The sequence below is a fragment of the Amblyomma maculatum genome, chromosome 3 (assembly GCF_055883805.1).
Source record: "Amblyomma maculatum isolate TAMU_Amacu chromosome 3, ASM5588380v1, whole genome shotgun sequence".
NCBI classification, from domain to species: Eukaryota; Metazoa; Arthropoda; class Arachnida; order Ixodida; family Ixodidae; genus Amblyomma; species Amblyomma maculatum.
This window is the reverse complement of record NC_139346.1, coordinates 95,465,812-95,490,565: the sequence shown is the minus strand read 5'-3', so window position 1 is coordinate 95,490,565 and position 24,754 is coordinate 95,465,812. Positions and strand designations below refer to the sequence as shown.

Below are 24,754 nucleotides of genomic sequence, written 5' to 3'. Positions count from 1 at the left end.
CATTGTGCATTATGCAGTTTATCTAGTATGCATTTTGTGCTGCTCAAATTGCAGTAGGCGAACAAATTTAAAGTCTAACATGATGACCATTTTAGGTAGTTGGTGAGAATCTAACATACTGAACCAGCGAAAGAAATGGAAACACAAGAAACGAAGTACACGGGACGGGTACCCTTTTCCTGTGTTTCTATATCTTTCGCTCGTTCAATAGGATGAAGTCATAAAGAGGGACTCCATAAGAGCCGTTAAGCCTTCAATCAACGTACGTTATGCATAACGGCTTCAACGCTTGCAAATTTTAACATTCTACAAAAAACATGGAGTAAAAAAATCAGCATCTGATTTTTTTGCAGTTATCTGCTGATTGTAGCCTCTATAGATACACATGTCTGCGAATTACGCTCTCGTAACAATGCATTTATCCTTACTAATCTTACTTCCACCCGAACGCAGCTTAGCTTCCGGCAGGTTCTAATCTGCATTCGAGACCCTAAAGCTTCTTGCAAATCATTCGCGTTAGTAGCACATATTCAGCAATTACAACGTCTCCTACTTTTTTGTACCATTTGTTGGGTGACTAATTCACGACATTATGTGCTACATTGCAATTGGTTCAAAACTTGTGCTACCTCTCATAAAAACAGGTACTGCCTCTGCAGCAACTAAAGTAAATGCAAGCATTTGGCATCGAACAATGGCAGGGCCAACGAATTAGACCTCATTACTGAAATACCGACGAATGACAACACGGCCCCGCTAGTGTAGTTTGGACGGCACGGGCATTCTCTTCTACGACGGCAACTGAAGCCAGGAATGTGTATGAGTCTCTCAGCCAGAGCGTTTGGCGCCTTGGTGCTGTGTACTGGGTTCACCCACCACGGAATGGACGAAAAATGTTTCACCCTTGCGATACTCCGGTGGGTGCACAGAACGCAGCTGCCAAGGTACGACCAAGAAACATGCAAACTTCGTATAGGTTTACCTTCGTGGGTGTTTTTTTTTTCTTTCGGTTCACCTTTTGACTCTTTGTTATGGCCCCAATATCACGAGCGGCGCCGCCAACGGCCGCTTACAGCGGCCGTTGGCGGCGCTTTAAATGTGGTTTTCCATTGTCTCTAAATGCCTTATCATGGTCCCGTCGGTGAGCCTCTTGACTGAACCTCTAAGCGACTGAGCGGCAGCAGTCGTACTGATGTTATCAGCCGTGCGGTTGGCTAAGGCGGCAACACGTCGTCGATCATATGAACACAAAAGCAAGAAAAGATAACCCTCTGGACGCTTGGCGACAGCTGCGCTATCCAGGAAACTTTTTTACCGCGGCTCAGTGCACAGGTTGGGTCGGCAAGCGCGATATGTTTGTTGGTTTCCCGCGCCATTTTTTTCTGCAAAAAGCCACTAACGTTTCGTCTTCTGCACGTGGGAGCAACGGATTTCTGCGGACCTGCCATCGCGCCTTTCCCCATGGTCTTGGAATCAATTTACCGTATACTGCGGCAGCCAAGAGCTTGCGTAAGGTGCGTATTTGTATTTTTATGGAGTGTAGCTGAGCACTAATCATTTCATGCTGCCGGCGCAACAAATCTGCGCTCTGCTTATTGCTCTGCAGCTCTGCTGTGCTGTGCTCTACTGTCTGCTTGTTGACAGGGATAAACGCTTCTTCTCAAACTTTGGTATCATCATGGTTGACGGTAGGAAATATTGTGTGTTCAAGAAAACAAACCTTTTCAGCCTTTCCTTCTACTTTGAGTTCTTAGAACGTCATGATAAGTAAGAGGCAAGAAAACAGAAAAAAAAAATAAAAATAACAATTTGACGTGTACGCTTTCACCGTAATGAAGAAAAACTTACAGCTATTTGACACGGATATGTTAGGTCATTACAGCAGACGCTGCAAATGCGGAGGTTGCATTTCAGATTGAGAGGTATACGACCAGAATTTAGCTTTCCAGCACCTTTGGGTCTCGAGCTATATATACCTGCTACTCCTAAGCCACAATTATGCATGGTCGTGTGAATTGGTTCAAGCGGGAATTTATGGACGCCATGCGGGAGCATGGGCGCCGCCATATTTTTGTTCGTGGGATCATTCCACCTTCGCCGGCTTTGGTTTCGACTGCTGCCGGCCTTCTGTCACCCGGATCAGAGGAGACATCGCCGCTCTCTCTTTGGGAGACAAACCGGGGGATGACAGAAAATATTTTTGTGAACGCGCAGAGCATGTGTTTATGCTGTCTGATGTTTAATTTAACCTCCTACTTCATTTATTCTCGTTTTGTGTACTTCCGCATTGGCCTGAACGTCATGACAAGGCTTTCGGCCTCCTGCGCGTTGCATTTTTTTAGCTTTAGATGCAATCTTCTTTCTTGTACCTATACTGTGTTGCCAAATGCCATATATTATAAGCGGGGTATGTTCTCAAAGCTTGATTTACACGCGCACTATTAATTCCGAAATGACGATATATGTTCAGGCCACAGTAGTTCAGACGTATTGACAGTGTTACCCGCTACGCACTGTACAAAATATTTGCCACTAAACGCGGGCGCGTGTGATCCACACCAATTCACTAAGAAATACTAACCCTTTCGTTAATTTTCCGTCTTCAAAGGAAGGCTACATGCAAACTGCTGAGAACGTGCGTGAGGCGCTCAGCTGCGTTTGCCTGTGCCCATGAGAAGGTAAGGCAGGGGACTGGGCCGGAATTCAGCACCCGAATGTGTAGCCAATTGGAACACAGAAGGCTATTGAATTGAAATCCCATCATCCACCAAGTCCAGGTCATATTAAATTTAAGAATTGTCTCGTGCATTAGGACCTTAACAGAATGTCATTTATTTCAGTGTGTGCCTATAGTGAGCTGGGTTGCACGAACGCACTTTTTTTGGTTTTTCCCCAAACACTTAACTACGAACATTAGGAGCTGCACCATGGCACTTAATATTACGCTGAGAAAATAAATCTTTTTTCCATAAAACGGCTTATTCAATAACTTCTTCGCAAGTTTCAAGGTCGCTCTCAGATTTCTGCTACTGACTGTGCTCAAATAAGCTGGCGCGAGATTAACCTATGAAAACTTGTTACTTTGAACTGACATATGTTATATCTTTCCAGAAGAGAGTATGAACTCGAAATAAATGTGTGAGGAAAACTAGGAATCTTAGCCCGACGTGGGCCATATTTAAGTATCGTCCCTTACTCTGCCAGAATCACGACCTCAAGAACATTATCTCTGCTAGCATCTGACTTCCACGCAGAACCAGTTCTATTTGAAAGTCATTTGATATCCTTACAATGTCCGCGGCAGCCACTCGCACCGCGCGTCGATGCTGTTTCGATGGTCAGAAACAAATGCTTAGCTAATGATAGACAGACGAAGCCACACCTTTTCAAACGGGCGGGAAGTGTTTAATGGCGGGGCTAACATAATAAAACAGAAAACGAAACAGAAATAAAGCAAAGATGTGGGCAGTACGTTTGCCCACAACCCAGCTTCGGCCCCTCAGCTACGCATCGTTAGCCACAACGCTCCACCATACAGCCAGTCATGCGTGGTGCATTGCACTGCGTCGTTCTTGTTTCGGCGGTTCCCGTCCTCGCGATTACTTGAAGGTCGTGGAACCCGAGCACACGTGGAAAGGTGGGGCCATCTATCGGCTGCGGATGGAGTCCCTGTCACTACATCACAATATTGGCTATCGTCTACTCCATATTACTACCCGCACGGCACTGTGCTTTCTTTGTCTCCCATGTTGCATCGAAGCGGCGGCGATACACCAGCGCTCGGAGCGAACCACCACTGACATCAATATATGCACTACCGGGGCCGTTTTCATATATTCCTCGGTTCCGATGGCGCTTTTAAAGGTGCGTCATAGAGAGAGCATTGACCTATTGGCGAGCTCCTTCAGATTTTGCTTTCGCGCTTACTCCCGAACACATCCCCGTGCTGCCTGTTTCAATGCAAGGGCTGATTCGGGGCTAACAGAGAACTGGAACAGGTCATACTTGCCTCCCAGCCTATAGGGCCGCTTCAGCAGGTTTGTTTGCGGGCATGTCGCAATCAGGTATACAAACAGGTGCCATGCCAATCGGTTTCAATCGTTGTCTTAGTGGGGCCACCTGTCGGATAACGCGAGAACTGCTACCCTTCGGCAGGGGACCACTAATCTCTTTCCCCGGATCTTTTCGATAAATTAACTTTTTCAACCACCATCATCACAAGTCTATACGTATCTAGGGAAGATTTTCATATAATACATATTAGCAATTAAGCGAGTGTCAAGCTGAAGGTACGCGGACGAGAAACCGCTATGGGGAGCCGGTAAACAGGAGTAGAGCTGCAAACTTAATAGTAGAGCTTAGCTGCAGCTCCAGCTTTTTGTGTTTACTTCTAAGAGTCCTATTTTCTTTGATCTCGTGGTGTGCTGGCTTTGATTTCGACCGTTTATTGAATGAACATTTCGTATATGTATGCTGTAAATACATCTGCCTGTGTCTATTATCTGTAATTCTGGCAATACCACGCCGTCTTGTTGCGACGTCGGCTTGCGGACAGAGGCTTGCCCTGAAGCGTTCAGTTTTCTTTAATATCCGCCCTTCTGTGTATGTTTTCCTGTCTCTTCGGTCGTTATGCCGTGATAAAATTCCAAATCAGCCGAATGAATTATCCGGTGTAAATAATTTGTCCTTAAGTGATCGCTAAACGGTGGCAACATAAGCAACTGTCAATAGATGGGAAGATATCTTACTGATAGCAAAGTATACTAGCAACGTTCAAGAAATTGTACAGGGTTTTTTATCAAGAAATAAAGAACTCGACGGAATTCAATATTCTGTTTTTTCTATTTTGCACAGAGCTTCATTCTCATAGCAATGGCTAAAAATTGCGCTTCTTCATCCGTTATATTGCAATTAGTTCTAATTGGTTTCGAGGTCTTATTTTTCGTTTATGCCGCACAAACGTAGAACACTCAGGTCTGGTACATCGCACTGCTTGAGCCCAGATAATAACCACGCTTCAGGACGCTCGTCATTTTTCAGTGAGAAGAATCGGACACGTAAAGAAATTTTCTTTTATTTGCACGTGTTAAGATGTGCTTTCTTTTTATTTGCACGGCTAAAATAAAGGAATTGTGAAACACCCTGCTAAGAATGGGGTGATTGTTTTAAAAGTGTTCTATTTTATTTTTTGACTTGCATTTCCTCCTGCCATTTTAATTTCAGTAACTGTCTGCTCCCACATCCAGAACAATGGAAAACAAGCAGTACTCGGACAGTAGGGTTCCGGAGGAAATGCACCACAGCAGAGTTCAGGTGAAGCCTTTCAGTTATATTTGGCACTTGATGACAAAGATGCTCAAAGTGTCATTCCGCTATGTGATAGTTTTAGTGCCACATGAACACAAGTTCTAACTTGATGTCGCCACATGGCAGCTTTCAGTTCTCAGTTATTAGTTATAATGATGTACCTTTGAAATCTTTTTTTATTCACACCTGAATTTCCCTACCTAAATCAAACAAAACATCCGTCAAAACGGGGGGTAAGTCTTGCGAAAAGTCTAATAACGATTAAAAATGGACATGCGACATGCAGGAGAACAGAAGGGAAATGGGCCGAGATCAAACTCTAACAGGAGGATGAAAAAAAAATCTGTAATTTAAGCCGTCAGCCAAGAGCCTCTCATTCCAGTACCCTAGCCCATGAGTGCCACGCATTGTGGACCAGCAGACCCTTGCATACGAGTGAAGGGGGAGGGCCACCGTGGTGTGAAAAGACCCATGAAGAGTCAAGGCAAGTTTCTTCAGCCAGGAGTGGAGCTTGGGTTGAAGGGAGAGACAGCTGGTGTAATACCACACTATGCCATAGAACGCTATAATAGAAGGGGACTGGGCAAAAGCTGGATGTCAAACATTTTCGTTGGGTTGATGAGCACGTTGCTTTTGAGACATGGGAAATACGCCTGTGTAAAATGATGGTATGGGAAAGCCTCCTATGTCAAAAGTCATATTTTCGAGAGAGTGTGCAATCGCAAATTGCAATCGACAATTAACTTAGCGCTACTTTTGTGTGACGTTAAAACAATAATAGGGGCGAATTTTAAAGCCTAATTTGAAATGAAATCCTGCATCTCGGTTTTGGGAACAAAAATGTAAACACATCGCTCTGGCAGGTGGCAACGAACATGTGCAATGATAAGTTACTGATGGCGCATTGTGTGATGTCACAAGAATACATGACAAGGCAGAAGCTGCCAACTCTGGCTTCTCCTTTGAGATGGTTGAGTGAAATGGAAACAGAATCTTCCAGTTAAGTTGAACGATGACTCAGACATGCTGCTCTTAAGTCACGTAGTTATGTGCGCATGGCTTCGTTAAAGCGGGCTTTATTGATAGCTATGTCGCGAAGATTTTCACATAATTGTTTAGCTTAGGACAGTATGCTAATGAATATACGGGGGACAATAGAGGAAGAAATTGAGGGAATAATGTCGAAGTGAGCAGCTTGATATACTCAAAACGAATATCCGCAGGAGAGCTACTAATTCCATCGCTTCATACCATTAAACGCGAAGCTTAAATTGTCAATTAGAGAACGACAGTGCAGAAAATACGGACAGACTAATGATTGAGACAAGACAAGGACTTGACGCGTTTCAATCTTCCCTCTCTGTCCGTCTTTGTTTCTGTTGTCCATGGCGCGGAAACCCGTTACAAGAAAGGGGAAAGCGAAGGCAAACTCTATCCGAAACTAAATAGCTTTAAATCCCAAACACACCACAATATGACTTACATAATACAATGGTACTGTAGAGGTTTACTTAGAAAATATACAGATATCACAGATATACTTCCACTATTGGCACCGACAGCTTTATGCCTTCATAAAACTAACCTTGGTCCACAGACCACAATATCCTTAAGAAATATAAAATCCTCCGAAGAGACCGACAACACGCTAACACTCTCAGGAGGCGTCGCAATCATAACACAGTGACGTCCCTGCAACAGAAATACCATTGAAAACAAAATTCGAAGCAGTGGCCATTAACATAATCAGCCACAGAGCAATTACAATATGTTCTGTATGCTTACCACCACACCAGACCTTTAGAGTCAGTGACTTAGAAAAATGTAACAACTACCGATCCATACGTGGTGGTTGGGGATTTTAGCGGGCGCTCCTTTTGGGGAAGTGAACGTAATGACCCAAGAGGTCACATTATCGAGGATTTTATGTTATCAAACAACATATGTCCGTTAACCCCAGGAAAGCCCACTTACTGCTCCCCCGCTCGGGCAAAATGACATGTCTTGATCTAGCCTTTTCATCGCCTTCCATTGTTAGCGATTTTGACTGGGATGTTTTAGATGACCCTAGGGGTAGTGACCATTCGCCCAGCATTTAAAATTATCATCCTCTATACCCATCATCTCAACAAGGCCACAGCGTTGGAAGCTTCACCTCGCTGATTGGTCAGCTTTTAAAGCAAATTACAGATTAGAAAAGAAACTATTCAGAAGAATTACAATAAACGGAATAAATGAAAGGTTTTCTGCATGCAATTTATCAGTCGTTTTAGTAGTTATTTTGCAGCATCCCAACATGCAAGGAAAAACCACAAGGTATGGTGGACGGAGGAATGCAAAGCTGAAAAAAAGAAACAGCAAAGTGTGGACGATACCCAACTGCAGAGAACTTGATAACCTTTAAAAAGGCAAGGGCCAGAGCGCGGTACGTCCGGCAAAAGGCGGAGAAAACCTCACGGCATAATTATGCATTGTCCATAAACAACTCAATTCCTCCAAAGAAAATGCGGAAATAGGTTCGAAAGCTCATCGGAGATTGTACCCCATTACTTTTCCAATGTTGACGACACCCGAAACACAAACAATCCTCGAAGAACACGAGAATATTTTGGGCGAACATTTCTCCAAAGTCTTGAGCACTTCGAACTATACAGACGCATTTAAAAAACGCAAGGCAAGAACATCGAAACAAAAACTTCTCTTTCGTACAGGCACAAATGAAGAAAACAGCAAGCCAATCACATCAGGAGAACTAAATACAGTTTTATCTCGTGGTAAAAAAACAGCACCGGGCCCAGACAACATGCACTATGCTACGATTGTGCATCTCTCTGAAGCTGCCGTAGAGGCCCTGTTGAAAGGTTTTAATAAAATTTAGGAAGCTGGAATAATACCTGAGGCGTGGAAAATAGCAGTAATAGTGACGTTCTTGAAACAGCAAAAGTCCCCTACACGCTCTAGAAGTTAGACCAATAGTCCTGACAAGCTGCATAGCAAAATTATTTGAAAGCAATATCTGACTAACCTTAGTTCTTGAATCCCATACACTTCTGGGTGTACATCAGTGCGGATTCAAAAAAGCGTGCTCAACAAGTGATCGTCTTGGTCGATCAGAAAATACAATCCAGGAGGTGTTCATATATAGGCAACATTTTATTGGGGTCTTCTTCGAACTGTAGAAGGCCTACAATACCAAGTGGAAGTTTGGTATTCTCCGTTACCTAGCAGACCTACGTATGCGTGGCAGGATGTTCATCACTTTTGATAGGAAACTTCCATATTTACCACGTATAAACAAAATAAAGAAGAAAACTGCCCAAACACTTAATGCCTTACAACTTCTCTAAAAAAAAACAAAACACCGGTGTTCTGACCGAGCGTGCCTTCTGCGAATATATCGCTCCCTAGTGCGCTCTGAATCAGAATATGGGGGCATATTGTATCGCTCAGCGAGGTCATCACACTTAACATGACTCAATCCTCTTCATAATTGGGGTCTCCGCTTATCATCTGGAGCGTACAGAACACACCCTGTACCCAGTCCCTATGTGGAATCAAATTACCCTTCTCTAGAGCATCTCAGAACTGCACTGATGAGCACATGTCTTAAAAATTCGTTCCCTTCCGAAACATCTCTACTACTCCATAGTCACCAAATGCCCATCTGACACTTTATTCTGCAAAAAACGCCATTTTATCAGGCCGTTGATATTGCGTTCCGAAGATAAATGCAAGGAGTTTGTAGTACTGTTCTCCCTCTCTAATATGGCGTCAAACAATGACCTCCCGCGCCATGGTACAACATCCCTGTTGTATGTGACGTCTCACTAACACATGTACACAGAAACAAACACCACATGAGCCCATACTACAAGCATTTTTCTCGCTCAAAGAAAAATTCAATGCCTACACTAAATTTAAACAGATGGCTCCAAAGCAGAAGCTCCGATAGGAATTTCAGTAGTTCAGGATAAAATAAAAAAAAAACAATGTCTGCCACAGTGCGCCTCAATTTTACGGCCGAGTGTTAGACTGTATAGGTTGCTGTAGAACAAACAGCCAAAGAGAAAATAAAAAGCAATGTCATCTACACTGAGTCTTTGAACCTGTTCACAGCCATAAAAGCAAAAAATGCCCAAGGACCCTTATTAGGAAACATCATTCGTAACATAGGTAAATTCACATCTCAAAAACATAATATTTGGTTCTGCTGGATCCCAAGTCATGTTGGGATTGATCGGAATGAAATAGCTGATACATGCGCTGCGGACGCCCTATGTGGTGAAACAAAACAAGTGAGCTTATCGCGTAGGAATCGTTTGAAGTTATGCATACAAAATTGAGGAATAGATGAAAGGCTGCATGGAAAGAACAGGTAAACAATAAATTGCATTTCGTACACCCCTTTTTAGCAGAATGGAAGTCCAGTATCCATCAAGAACATTTTAAGGAAGTAATTTTATGTCGCTTACGCATCGGACACACTCATCTCACTCACATTTTTTTACAAACAAAACAAGACGAACCGCTCTGAGAAAGGTGCGGTGGTGAACTCACAATTATCCACGTTATAATTGCCTGTTCAGAACTAGAAGATGTAAGAAAAATATTTTACATCATTTTACAGAGAACATACAAGGTATATGTACAATGGTAGCGAAGGTTCCATAGGCTCCCATTGGTTCAAAAAATGGCGGCTCATGGGCACCGCCATATTGGGGGGCAACTACGTATGAGTGACGTTGAATGACGTCACGCATACCTATGTTTTTAGCGCGAATTTTAAAGTGGTCTTTTTAAAGAACCCGCCTTTTCAGGCCGGTATCTCATGAAGGTTGCCTTTCAGTGCGCACCAACCTTTTCCAGTCAAATGTGCTCGAGTTCCTGCTAGTTATGGCCTTGGTAATGTGCAATTCGGAACCCAATGAAAGTTACTGGCAAAGAAGGCAGCATAGAAAGGCAGCAACACTTTCAGACGCTGGCTTATCTTGGCTGGCTAAGAATGCAATCATGCATGATTCGTAGGGGAAACCTTTGTGGAAATACTGGTGCTACTACTTTTGAGTACAAGGTATGATGCACAAAGCACAGGCTCAAGTGCACAGTTTGCAATACAGTGTACGGCAAGTATGGTTTTCATATTCATGCTTTATTACAGCAACCAAACAAATACAGTGATAAAGCACACCAACAAAAAATACACGTCACAGGCAGCTCAAGCAGTAGTTTCTTTAAGCTGGCTATTCATTTTAATGGTCACAGTGCGGATAGAAAAAAGCCCTGCAGTTCCACGAACGTTGCTAGGTAGGAAATTGAAAAGCATAGAAGACAGTGCTGCTTCAATTGAGGCAAACATGACATGACATAAGTAGGCGCATCAACACGGGTCGCAGCTTTTTTGACGACAGATACGCAGACGGTTCGAAGTGCTTGAAAAAAAACCCCGCAAGTCTCGCAGCTGCCATGGTGTCTTCTTCTCCAGGCTGACGTTGTGGTAGCACCCACGCTCACGCTCGGCACCTGGACGTGATGCAACGTGCACGTTATTCACAATTGCGCCGTAAGGAATACTGCATACTCCAAACGCCAATGCGTCATTATTCCTGTCAATGCTAACTGCAGTACATTATATTTCCATTATATCTGAACTATGGTAGTAAATGCTCGCCCCAAGCTCTCAGCGCCTAAGAGTGCGGTTACGTACGCTCGTCCTCATGGCATGCGGGTAGCTATACTTTTCTATGGTTAAGATTGACGAGAATGAAGTGCGTTTAAAGTTACCCTAACGGTCATGCATATGCAGGATAGCAATAAGAAGACAGGCAGTAACTCCTGAGTGAATTCAGTTAAAGCACCCTCAAGGCCGCGCATATACACGTGGCTGAATTTTGATACTACCAGTTGCGAGGGTCAAATTGGCCTCGCGGTGTTGGAAAACTATACAGTGTTGTGCTCAGACTTGTCAGGCAGCACAATTGGTTTTAAATTGGCCTTCCGGTCAGTGGCATGCGCGTGGTTGCTCCTGAGAGCCCGGTATCAAGTTAACGCTGGTGATAGCCGGCTGCATGAAACTCACCATAAATCAGACAAATGGTGGGCCTGGGGGGCCTCCTTCGCACAGCTCAGCACTTAAAGTGTGTGCCCTGTAGTGTAATACATAAATATCACCGAAAAAATGAAGCCACGTGCGCACGAACTGGTTACAGAAACAGAAGCCCAAACAAACAGAAACAGAAGAAACAGCCCAACGAAAGCATTCGGAGCATACCTAGAGCAGACGCCTTGTAGCAGACGACACTGACAACAGCTCACCTGTGAAAGTCCAGCGGGAAGCGGTGTAGCTTGACACCGACGCCACTGTCCATGCTGTCGCAATGTGCCACGGCGCATCGTTTCTTCACACGCCGCAAGCTCATCTTGAAATAAAGCGCTAAGCGCTTCAAAAGAACAGCGCGAAGCGTGCAAAGACGGAAAAAGACTTCGCACTGGCCGCACGTCGAAGGAAACGACAAAAACCGAGAAAACTGCCACAGCGGTGTGGCGGGGTGCAAATTTTACAAAACGGTGACAGAGACGCGACGCGCAAGGACGACGAAAACTTCGCAAAAGGGGCATTTCGAGACTGGCGATAAGAAACCGCTTCGTGAGCTCCCGCGGCCACTGTGGCTGGGTGCCGAAACAAGGCCTGCAAAGTCAAGCTGCAAATGCACCGACACTCATCAACAGGGGGCGTAACAAGAACGTTGCAAAAAATTACAAATGGGAAGTAATATTTTGCTAAAATAGTTTACCTATTTTATAAAACGTGGCATTAAAATGTGTATTTCTTTATGTTGTTTTATAGCGTTTTTATTTGTGCTTTTGAATTTCATTATCTAAGTGTTTTGGCCCCCCCAAAGTGGCTGTGCTGCTGTCGCGCTGGACCGTTTTTGGGCCCAGCCTTCGCTACCATTGTACATATACCTTGGAACATATCCCATTACACCACATACTTCTTTTGAGCAAGCACTTCTTGAACATGCCATGTTTTTTAAGGACCTTAAAGACGCCAACATGTTAAACAAACTATAACAATCAAGCTACACCATTATCACTATCATCAGTTTTTTACATTGTGTTTGTCGCAGCATAGCCTTGGACCACTTTTGCGCCATAAAACCCAACATAACAAACTCAAAGTCGTTCCTAGGGCGGTCATCAAGTTTGCAGCGTATTCTGGTTGGGCGGGGGAGGGGGAGGGGGTGCATTACTGAAACGCCTTTGCCGACATCTTCTATGTGAGTTGCTATGAAGGCCGAAATCCGGACTTTTGTATTTGTTGTGCTATTTAGCGGTTGCGACTTATTCATAACAAAGCATTTACATAAGCAGACTCTGCAAGTATGTACCAACTGATTTCAACAGCCTCCATCTATGTTCTACGTTAAAGTCCCTTCTTAGAAATTAAAAAATATATATATACATATTGTCGTGATTGCATTTTGTACCTGCATGTAAAATTCACATCTGAAAGCATGGACAAAACTGAAAAGTGCAATGCTGGTTTAGTTCACGGTATTCAATGTCCCAACGTGACTCAGGCTATGGCGGATGCCGTACAGAAGAACTCCAGAAATCCTTATTGCTTTTAACATCTTTAACTTGAACTGAGATCGACCAGTACAGAGGAGCTTTGCTTTTCGCCGCCATTGAAAAGCGCTTGTGCGGGCTGGCACCGAACCCGCATCTGAATGCATTAAATTCTGTACTGCAGTAGTATTAGGACAGAGGTTTTTATGAAATGTGCTTATATCTGTTGTTACGTAAAATAAACCTTTTGTGGCGTTCTTTGAAACTACAGGCTGCAGATGTGCATAAAATAGTAGAAAATCGGGGTGCAAGCTTCGCTATTTGTGTAGCGATGGTATATGTCAACAGTAGCGCAAGCAATGAGAAGACACGAAGGGCTTTCCACATTTTCCACTCCTCTTTGCCCTATCTGCATCTGTAAAAGAGCCAAGAACTATTGATCTCATCGCGTATGTTTGTGAAAGATACCTGGTTTAAGTTTTCATGATTACATCAAAAATGGAACCGAAATTATTAAAAATTAGTCAGTTTGTCATTGCTATTTTTCTGCACATTGAGAATTGTAGTGCAAAGAGCTGAGACACCAAATGTTTGGTAATATGACATCAAATGCTGTACGACGGGTTAGCACTTGAACAGTAGAAGTTCGATGTATTTTCGTTAGCCAGCTTCTCTTCTGTTTTAAATGACAGTGCACGTTTTTGTTTCCCGTGCAAAAATATATTACTGCCTGTCGATAAGAAAGATTTAGATTTTCAGCTTCTTTTATTTTTCTTTTTATAGCTTCTACAAAGTCATTTTTTCTTACTTGCTAGCAGAGGCAGTAATAAAGATTATTGTTTGGCTGGAGAAAATCTTACTTTCTGTTGGGAACATTGTCATTTTTTAACCTTCTTGATAACCGTATGCCGTTGTGCACTGTAGGTGAAATACACAACAGCGTTCTCACCCTCAGAAAGGTTTTATATTCGCCAGTAGGACAATCTCCATTATCATCCGCGCACAAACATTGTCATGTATATTTATTTATTTATTTCAGAGTTACTGACAGCCTTGAGCCCCATCGTGGTGGTGCAGTGGTTGAGACGTTCGACTACTGTGCCCAAGGATGCCGGAATCGAATCCCGGCAGCGGCGGTCACTTTCAATGGAGGCTGAAAGCAAGGTTCTCGTGCGCTGTTAGTGCAATGTTAGTGCACGTTAAAGAGCCCCAGGTGGTCGAAATTTCTTAAGCCTTCCCCTACGGCATCTCTCATAGCCTCAACCACTTTGGAACGTTAAACCCCACAACGCAAACATCCCGCCAACTTTCACGATAGTCTTAAGCAGAAGGGGGACATATATTATAATATAAAAATACATAGTAGAAGAACGCGTCACAAGACGCGAATCAAGCTATCAGACATATCAGCCTGTTTCCATAGACAACCAACAACAAAATGTATGCTAAATAGTCTGTACATGCCCACATCGCTAATGCAGCATATGCAACGATCAGGCATATAAGAAGAAAAACAAAATGATGAAAAAAGTAGACATGCCAAACAACCGCACGCAAATCGCCGTCAGCACGCAGCATCTTGCATCAAATAACTAAGACTTGTGCTTCAATTTTTTTATAAAGAAGTCGGTAGCCAGGTATTTCGCAGTTTCATATGAAAGTGCTTTCATTCGCCAACGTTTCTCGGGGAAAAGGAATTCTTAAAGGAATATATTTTGGAGCAACATCTAGTTTTGGATTGGTTTCTGTGCATGGCACGCCGAGTTGATGTTTTGATACAATGATTCTTGTTTATGCCGCACTTATGTGGTAAAGACGATGCATGCACTTGAGTCGTTCATAAAATGGTGGTAACAGCAGAAGATATAGCTTATATTTCTTCACAAGTGCTGTTGCTGAGGTTCGCGAGCTGTATGAGCTATATATAAATATAGCTGACCTGTTCTGAACATTTACGTGTTTGTTAATATTTGTGCCGAATATAGATACCGTACAGCCGAAACGTTATCAAGAAGGGTTCTTAAAACGTTGTACCCTATAGCATTATAGCTCTCGTGGACTGCCATAAGTTTCTCACATAACTTAGTGTCCGCATGACCTCCTTTTTTTTTTCATAAATTGCATGCTCCGTGAATAGAAGGTAATATTACACCTAAACATTTTTTTTACCGTGGACACATCACGAGAGATGGCCGTTAAGGGAATACGCAAACGTGAAGAATTTTCGTGTGCAGGTTATTGTCATCGCTACTCTTTTTTCACTATTTTATTTCAGCTCCCATGGCTTAGACAAATCATTTAATTTAGTTAAAGACAAATTTAGTAATGATACCTGAGATGTTTAGTTTCCCTCTAAATAATTTTGTCACATTTAAAAACTTTTATTTTACGTACACTTCGCTCAGATTATCAATAATGAATACTAAAAAGAAGAGAAGCTCAACAACTGAACATTGCAGAACATACGGGGGAATCGGCCCAAAACTAGCACACACCTCTTCGTTTCATGCTTACTGGTGCTCCGACGATATGCCGCTATCCAGGAAAGCAATGAATCATTTCTAAACATGGGTTTCAGCTTCAACAATAATGTAAAAAGCAGAGTCAAATGATTTTTGTAGTTGAAAAATTATGTGTCTGGCTCATTGTGTGTATGGCTGCAGCAAAATAACGTACTGCTTGAAGTAACTGGGCAGCCCTAGATACCCGCCTCCTGAAACCATGCTGCTGTAAAATTTTCAGGTTGTGCTCTTCTAGAAACGTAGAGATGGGCCTAAATAAAATGTGTTCCATTATTTTCTCCCTCGAATATAAAATGGAAATTGATCTCTAACACCAGCGAATTGATCTGTTTTCTGCTTTCGGTATGTCTTTCAAGTTTTAATTTTTCGTCAGTGCTAGCTTCTTAATTTGTACAATTTTTTTCTTGAATACTGCTCTTCACCCGTTATCTTCAAAGCGATATTTTGCACCTGTTTTTCACTGTTTTGATCTCCTGCGTGATGTGTGTGTTAGGCGCACTCAGCGCATAGGTTTCCTTCCTAGCATCAATGAAGTAAATTTTAACCTTTCGAACTCGTCGTTTACGAATACCACGCTTCTTTTCATGTCTCGAATTTTTTTTAGGCGTGCGCGTTTGAAATGTTTTATCTCAGACGCTATATCAAACAATCTACCAGAAAAAAAAACAAGCGGGAAAAAAACGGCGCAGGATAAGACGAAACAGACACAAACACACAGTCGGCGGAATTACAACATGGTTTACTATTGCCACAACTACATACTTATAATACTTTCCTGCGCAAAAGCACATGCAAAAAAAAAAAACATCAGAAATACAAGTTGATGTAACTCAAGCACCGGATTAAAACTGGCACACTTTCTTGGTGATAACTACAGATGGATCACTAATGCAAGTCTGGCCGTGAAAAAACTCATGCCTGCAAAACGAATCACCAAAAAAGGTTCACAAATTGTGCTGTCGGCGTGATGTACTCTATCCCCGCGCCTTGTGGAAAAGTTTACATCGGGCAAACTGGCCAATGCTTGAACGAAAGGCTCAGGGAGCAAGGCAACTGCTATCGATCAGGTGGAAGAAGCAACCTAGTCTTGGATGCAAAAAAAAGTGCAAAAATTGTCCGACTTTGTTTCCCCGCATCATACGTTTCGGCAAGGAAAAGACTAAGCACGAACACGAGCTTCTCGAGGCATTTCGAATAAAAAGAAAAATAGGACGAGCTGACTTGTGTTAGTGATCCATCTGTAGTTATCACTGAGAAAGAGTGCCGGTTTTTATCGGGGGCTTGAGTTTTATCAACTTGTATTTTTGGCGGTTTTATTTTTTCATATGAGCTTGCGCAGGAAGTTGATTATAAAACGTGGTTTTGGCGATAATAAACAGTTTTAAGTCCGGCTTCCGGTGACTGTGTTTGCTCTTGTCCTGCGTCGTTTTTTTTCTCGCTGGTTCTTTTCCTAGTAAACATGAACCAACTTAGCCCAACAATTCACTCTTCTGGATCAAACAATCAGACCTGGATGCAGAGTAGTATAAAAATAAAATAAAATGCAAATACTCTGGAATTGTGCACCGAATACGACTTATGATACTTTTATACAGTGACTGCAATGTCCGTGGATAAAGGTGCACAAGAAGCAGCAAAGCGCGATCAACCCATAGTCATAGTTTTGACTAAAGTAGCATCTAATAATCACCTGTCGCTAACTCAATTTTTGCTCCCTTCTGCAAAACAATGTTTACACCTAATATGGCTGTCGTGTTACATGCTCTCCCTCTAGAAAAACTCAGTGACACACGGCATACAACATGACCCCCCTCCATTTAATCGAAAATAAATCATTCATATTTTCTATTTAAAGTGATTTGCGACTATATTTTAAAATGTGAAAAATTCTTTTGCATCAGTTGTGCTCTAGACCGCTCTCATATGCTGGTAACACTGTGTTATTTAAATACTTTGAAGCGCTATCGAAATAGGTTCTTCATGCAGTTCGTGAATTAGTAACGCTATTAAATTTTATATTCCAGAAAGCTGTTTATTATTATTCGCATATGAATCAAAATACACTAAGGTATGTTTGTTTTCTTTTACAGAAACTGGTTGAGATGATAATTGGAAAATTGGACAGTGTATCCCAAGCTGAGATGAAATTGATGAGTGACTGCTGGTTCAACGAATGCTTCAACCTTAATGATTGTCAAAACAATGGGCCGCTCTCTTGCAAGCCACCCGAAAATGGTGACCGCCTTCTGCAAGCTACGCATTGCCACTTTGAGAAAACACCTTGTGAGTATTGCTTGTGCTTAAAAGTGCAGGAAAGACTGGCCAAGTTGTTAGGCAGTTATGCTGATGTGCAAATATCGAGTGAGTACTGCTTTAACAAGAAGCATTAGGCACATGAATACTTTCCCTTGGTCACTTCTTAGAGCTTCACCTCGACTCATTCGGGTGCAACTTCGCACTTCGCGCACATGCACCCAAATTCTTTATCGTGACCTTGAGTTGTTCCGAAAACTGCCCTTTATTTCCCTCATAACCCACCTAAATGAATTGTACTAAGGAGGGGGGACGGGACACTGCTCTCAGAGGTGAAAACCATGCTGCTAGCTCGGGTCACAACCGTGGCTGTGAAGAACGACACACCGAGGAATAGCCAGCCGGCCAAGTTGTCTAGTGGGAGTTCCCAATGTGTCTGGATGGTAGCTGCATGTCCGCAGATTCCGAAGTCGTCGTGTCGCCTATTTCCGTTGAATAGGCTGCCCATGGAAATGATAGAGGAGGGTAAAAGGGCGCGCCCGCCGCGCTCTACTGGTATCTCTTACACCAGCGATTCCGCACCTGCTCCAAGCGAACGAAGCCACAAGGGGAAGGATGAAAGCTTGTCTCGTAAAAGAGAGAGCGGGTGTTTGCCGCACCATACGGACAAAGGGAATGTCGTAACCACCCACCCTCATTTTCTCAATCGTGACCTGTACCTGGGTGCCGTTTGCAGCTTTGGAGAAACTAGGCTGGTACTCAGGAGGACAATGCCGCAGGATATAGGAGGCGGGTCCAGGGGCGGTAGGCGCTGCCTCTGGTACCACGGTCAAATCGCAGACGGCCTTCCCAACGTTGGGCCCTGGCACCACTTTCAGGCCGCATATTCCTCTTGCGCTGACCGACCCCCCCCCCCCCCCCCCCCTCCCGCTACTGTTATGGGGATGATGACGGGGCACATCTGCTGTCTCGCCATTCGGTGCATTGCGGTGCTCTGCTCAGTGCGTGATTGTGATTTCACGCTCGCAGCATTTCTCATTTTTTCATCGACTTATCTGGCTGAGGTTGTAGCGATGCCCACGGAGTAGCTGTGCGCGTGATTTCACATGAGCGGTATTTAACGATCCTTCAACGATTTAACTGACTGTGGGTGCTACACAGCCGCTGTTTGCGTGGTTTCATACCTGCGCATTTTACTGTTTCCTCAGGGAGTTCGCTGGTTTCGGATACATGCAGTAATGCCAGTAGAGATCTGTTTGGGCTTCGCTTGCTTCCGAGCCATTCGGCGCATGCAGCGTTCACCGTAGCTTTAATTTTAAAGTACTGTTCTAACAAGTAGACCGATTCTGTCAACATTCTGGTCTTTCATTATGCAGCCGCAAACGTGTATCAGCAACCTCGGACGTTTCCGCCCCCTGGGCACATGACCGGCCTCTAATCTCGCAATCGCGTCGATCGATGAGTAGTTGCGCTTCAGGACCGTGTCTCCCCCACGAGATTTCAAGTACGCATGCGCTGCCATGGCTAGCCATCTGACTGGCAGTGTTCTTATCTCAGCTACGGCTCGCCTTCCCATTGTTATCTGCCATACGCTCGCAAAATCGAAAGACTATGAGTTTGCTGTTATGTGACGTGATGTGGCATGTCTGTGATGTAACTGTACTAACTTCACCCATCCCTCTCTCACAACGTTTATATCCACTCACCTCTTTCCCCCAGTGCAGGGTAGCAAACCGGTTTCTTTTACGGGTTAACCTCCCTGCCTTTCCTCCTCATCTTCTTTTTCGAAAAATCGCTTTGCCTAACCGTAGACATCTGCCGGGACCTTTATTCCATGCGCAGAGCGAAGGAAGTAGCGTGCCAGTGCACATTGCGGTAGTTATGCGATTTAATATATGAACCCTGGAGCGGCTTTATATTCCGATTCATCACTGACGTCTTGCGCGGAGTGATCGCTTTGCAGCACTCTTGTGAGGCATCGTTGCCTAGCAAGTATTGTAGCTAAGCTTAATCAGAGCAGCAGGAAGTCTCCAACTCACTCGGAGCGAAAGCAGCTGCACTAGAATAAAATTAAACCACCACACTTCCTAGTTGCTTCATAACGCACTTTGGCCTGTATTGACGGAGGGCTCTGTCTCTTCACTAAGAATTCCGACCCTTTTATAAAAAAAATGACCCTACTAACCCCGGTGTAGCTCTTAACGGCTGAATTCAAGCTCGAGGGTGAATCCCTGCTCTTACCAGTTCAAGTGCTTTGGAAGCTTCGACAATAGGGCGCTCCCCACCATGAGCTCCTTCCGCAGATTGGGTGTACACCCGGTCCGAGTGATATCGAATCTGCGACAACGAAATTCCCATTCCCTTCTCGAATGGCATCCAACTGCTCGTGAACTGGTCTCTGGTACGCGAGTGACATCGTCGCGTATCCATGCAGCGCCGCTCCGGTCACTTTGGCTATCGACTCTTATGGCAGTTGAGCTTCGAACATCGGCTCGGCGCACATCAGCAGCGTTCTCACCCACATTATCTGCCGCACACACTGCGCTGTTTTTAGCCCACTGCAAAACGACTTTAGCGCATCTGCGGTTCTGTGTGGAGGTGGGAAAATGGGCACATTACCATGAGCTGTACCTGTAAACCGGCTTCAATAAGTTTAGTGGAGGCTGTAGCGTTGGCAACCTGCAGTATCTTGACGAGTAGCTCGAGGTCTTCTCGAGAATGCTTGACGAGTAGCTCAGGATCCCTTCGAGAATGAAAAGTTTGGACGATCACACCTATGGTCGCACCCGGAGTGGTGGTGGGAGGCCTATCTCATCTGGTTAGGCTTCGCAAATAGCCAGGTCTCCAAGCGGGCCAGCTCGTGTCGACTTCCATCACCCTTCGTGAGCTGGCCTCTCTGACTGAACTTTCACTGGGGGTTCTACGGGAGTTGGGCTTTTCTCTCAGAGCTGAAAGCCAAGCCATTAGCTCGGGGCAGAGCCGTGGCCGTGAAGAAAGACAGACCGAGGCACAGCCCGCGACAAAGCCGACTGTTGAAATTCCCCAATGTTCCTGGGTCAAGTAACTTCTCTACGGGCTCCCACGTCGCAGCGCCATCTCTATCCTCTGCCGAAGCTGCGCTTGCAGACATGGCGGAAGGAACAAAACTAGGAGGGAGCGCGCGCAGCCTCCGCAAGCCAACCTCTTCTGACGCCGCTCCCTTCTCTCTCTTGCGCGCAATGATTCTTGGGAATTTAGCCAACATAGTTGGCAGACTCAAAAGCAGCAGGGTGCATGCTATTTTTAGTGACTTTGGATGTCCCCGCGGAAAGCCTACCGGAGAGGACTGCCGAAAGTTGTGCGTCTCGTCGTAACACATGTTACTTTGTTTACATTTGTTGCATTGCACTCCGTGTTTATAGGCACATCATTGAGAGCTTCAGGCGGCCTTTCATCTTTGGTTTCGTCAGGGAGACTATGAATTCGACATAACATTGCACGGAACTGGCTTCAGCGTAACAATGTGTATTTGAGGTCTGCATTTCCTAAATGAATCAAACGATTTTCGTCTCGAACAATACATGCACATACCCTGACAAACAAATGTTTCGTTTCTCGAGAAGTGCGCATGACAGGACACTCACCGTTTGAGCGACAGCTCCGAGAGGTATATCCGTGTAGTTCTTGCATCCCGGCACGCAGCATTTCCTATGGCAGTACTTTTTGTTGGACTAGTTGGTTTGATTCCATGCTTGCGGGACTCAGCGCACAAAGACAGAGCACAAGAACACAACGAACGACAGGACCAAGCGGTGATCAGCGCTTCGTCCTTCTTGTTCTCGCGTGCTTCGTCTTTGTGCGCCGAGCCCCGAAAGCATTTCATATGTGAATAAAGTTTTATCAGCCACATATGGCACAGCTCAGGGGACCCAGACCCACAGGATCAGCCAATCTAAAAGTCCAAAGTTCCATCCATCGCCTGCTCGCCGCGCGCGCCTCAGGTTTCTAGTGCAGGCGTCGCATAGCGAAGGCCACGCGAAGGCATTCCTTCAGAACGAAGCGTGCGAAACCGCAACCAAAACCAGCTACTGGCTACCGCTTGTCGTATCACGTGACGGCTAATTTCCCATGAGTATTTCCATTATACTCTTTATGACTAGGCTTCACGTTTCCGCCGCGGCGCTCCCTCCTTGTTTTTTTTTTTCTTCCTCCATGCTTGGAGATGACAGCGGAGGGATAGAGGGTCCGCCTGCCGCGCTGCCCCCGTTTCTCTCATTACCATCTTTGCAGTAACTCCGAGGAATGGACGCCAGGAGGGAAGGACGAGAACTCCCCTCGAAAGAAAAAGATGTGCGCTGCTTCGTGCGGGCAAGAGTAATGTCGAATCTCCACAATAGAAAAACAATTTCATTATGAAAAGGCTGACTTTAAGGTGTCGCCGCCGAAAATTGAGACAGGTACGGCGTATTCCGTTTCCTATGAATAAATTAACCAAATAAGTGCATAGGTTTCCACTAGAACGTAAGACAAATTCTGTAGGAAACCAGCATAAATAAAATATTATAAATCGCGATAAGAAAAGCCTTCGCGTCTTCTTTTACGGCGTAGGTCGGGCGTTTCTCTATTTATAACCATCAAAACATGTACAGCCTTGCTAAACCAAACATAACCCTACCTTACAGAGTATTCAACTCTACAACTGGGTACGGCTAGGGAATCGCATGCGTAAATCTATAGCATTTCGTGATCCTTGAGTGGTGCACAGCGCTGCTTTTTTGCTACAGTTGTAATCAATTCTCCTCCTTCGAATGGTCACAAAACTTTGTTGCAAATCGCGTCGGCATTATTTATGAGGACACCGCTCTAACTTTGCGTGTTTTCGGTTCGATAATGTTGCACATTGATGGAAATATTAAAAGTAGTTTTCTTTTTTTTTTGCAATAAATCTGCAGAAACCTCTAGATAACATCAAATTCAGTAGTTTCGCAGGCTATAATTGTCCCGACGTTTCCGCTTCTTTTTCTCAGCATTATTCAAATCTGTTCTTGATGAAAGCATGTCTTGCTACTACTACGAAATTCACAGTAGTATTAGCGCCATTATGATGGAGGGAGCGCTGGCGAATACTCTCAAGAATGGGTTACATGTAACATAATTACCTCAGGAAGTACAGCCATTGCTAAAATCAAGTGATAGAGCTCCGGACGAAAAATTCAGATGTTCAGATCCCACCAGCAGCATGTGGTTGTTTTTAAAAGAGAATGCTTTTAAGACTACCTCCGCAGCTTCTTGCCGTGTGCGCGTGTGCGTTTGGTTATCTTTGCACTGAGGAGAAACCACATTGTAGCTGTGACATCACTCAGGCGCCGCCGAAGCCGCGGTAACCATGTGCTCACCTGTGTCTAGTCATGTGACAGCCATGAGCTCACTCAACCGCTGGAGCCGTGGCGCTCACTCTGTCTAGATAGCCTCCTCCGCCTCTTATGTGGTGTCAACGAACCGCAACAACTTACAATTTCGCAGCATTAGTCGTCATGAATAAACCATGCGAGAAGCCTCGTGAACTGTCAACGTCTGAGAGGCTGCGAAGCCGACAGTGTGAATCCGATCATCCAGTGAACGTAGCTCACGGAGAGGCTGCCTCATAGAAATAAAGGGAGACGGATCGAACGAAACTTACCTCGTCTTTAGCTTTGGTTACTTCGCTCTAGCAAAGTGAAATCTTTGGCTAATTTTTCTACCACGTTCTTTAAAATACTGCCAAGATGAATGTTACAGAACCTTTATACAACCTTCCCCTAAGAGTCCCTTTTGGTCAGTGATTGTTGGCTCCTTTGCTATTTATTTTTATTATTCTTGTTCTTTCATTATTTGTGAATGCACTGTTCCTGTACTAATTGAAGATCCTTTCTTGATGAAGGTTGGGACTGCTGGGCTGAGACGTCTCTCCGCAATTTAGGCATGCGTATGGCACCAACGTCAAAGTGGAACCGTTGGTGTGACGTGAGTATTCTTTTACATGGAAGACCTTTATGGTGTTGTACTGACTACCCCAGTGGTAAAAAAACTCAAATTAGACTTTACATTGGCACAGTTTTCCACATTCCCACCAGTGGTTGTTCAGGCAGCCTGTGTGGTGAAGCGAGGAACATTAAGAACCGTTCTCCATCACGAAAAGCCCGAAAAAAGTATGATCACATCGAAATGCACAATAGGCATTCCATCAAGCTATTAATAATTCAGGCGTAACCCTGATGGCTTAGACAAAACAAGGCGAAGAATGTCTTATTGTTCATTGCTTTCACTCGCCAAATATTTGCAAAAATCTAAGGGACCAGGGCTTTTCCGGTTAACTCTCGGACGCAGATAGAACACAATTTTTTTAGCTAGCTGTACCTAATTTTGACTGGTTGTAGCGTTTCCTCTAGTTCCCTTTGGTTTCGTTTTAGATTTTTAGCCTCCTAGTTGGTAACATGCTTGCCGCAGGAAAGCCAGCTGCTCTTGAAGTTATTCTGAGGCCAGCCTAGCACTGTATGTAATAAGTGGTGTATTGATAATGTGTTTATTGTATGGCCATAGCCTCCTATATTTTTCATGCTCGATCATGCGCTCTTGTGAGGCTGTTCAAACAGGACTAAAGGCAGAGAGTATCTGCCTATAGGCCTGTTATCAAATACTAATTGTGTCTGAAATAATGTTCACAATAAAATAATCAAGTGAATGTACGAGTGCTTTGAACGACTTTTTTAGGTTTGTAGCATGTTTTTCTATAGCCCTGCGTTTCGAAAACCGCCTTCAGGAGCCCTGCAGAACAATATTTTCGACTTGCAGGGCAGTAACCGCCACTGCAGAAATCGTATAAAGATCTTTCCAGTGAATGCATGTTATGCTCTTTCTGCCGTAGCCAGTTGCACAAATATTCAAGACAGCGGGTCAAACTAATGTGCAGTTGCAGTTGTGTAATGCGCGAGTTGGTCGTGTACACTAGTATGCCACTGTTAGCTGAGGGCCGGTTGCCGGTTAAGCCACCAGAAATTGTTCTGGGTGATGGTTATTTGTCAAATGAGGCAACGTATCACAAAAGTCTCCCGCGGTGCAGGCTCCGTCACTGCTCGGCCAGATGA

At 44.3% G+C, this 24,754-nt stretch overlaps 1 protein-coding gene across 6 annotated transcripts in view; it reads left to right on the top strand.

Annotated features, from left to right (window-relative positions):
- The first annotated feature begins 1,215 nt into the window (after positions 1-1,215).
- Positions 1,216-24,754, top strand: part of LOC146195372 (caspase-7-like) — a 44,975-nt gene continuing 21,436 nt past the window's right edge. Inside the window, exons 1-5 of one of the 6 annotated variants that reach the window (XM_084597800.1) lie at positions 1,496-1,514; positions 5,224-5,313; positions 13,916-14,040; positions 17,489-17,681; positions 23,551-23,633. In XM_084597800.1, the coding sequence (XP_084453926.1) occupies positions 14,023-14,040; positions 17,489-17,681; positions 23,551-23,633 (294 nt within the window). In that variant the 5' untranslated portion in view covers positions 1,496-1,514; positions 5,224-5,313; positions 13,916-14,022. Of the gene's footprint in view, positions 1,515-5,223; positions 5,314-13,915; positions 14,041-17,488; positions 17,682-23,550; positions 23,634-24,754 lie in introns of all 6 variants that reach the window. The other 5 variants (XM_084597799.1, XM_084597802.1, XM_084597801.1 and 2 more) reach the window with 5 other exon arrangements.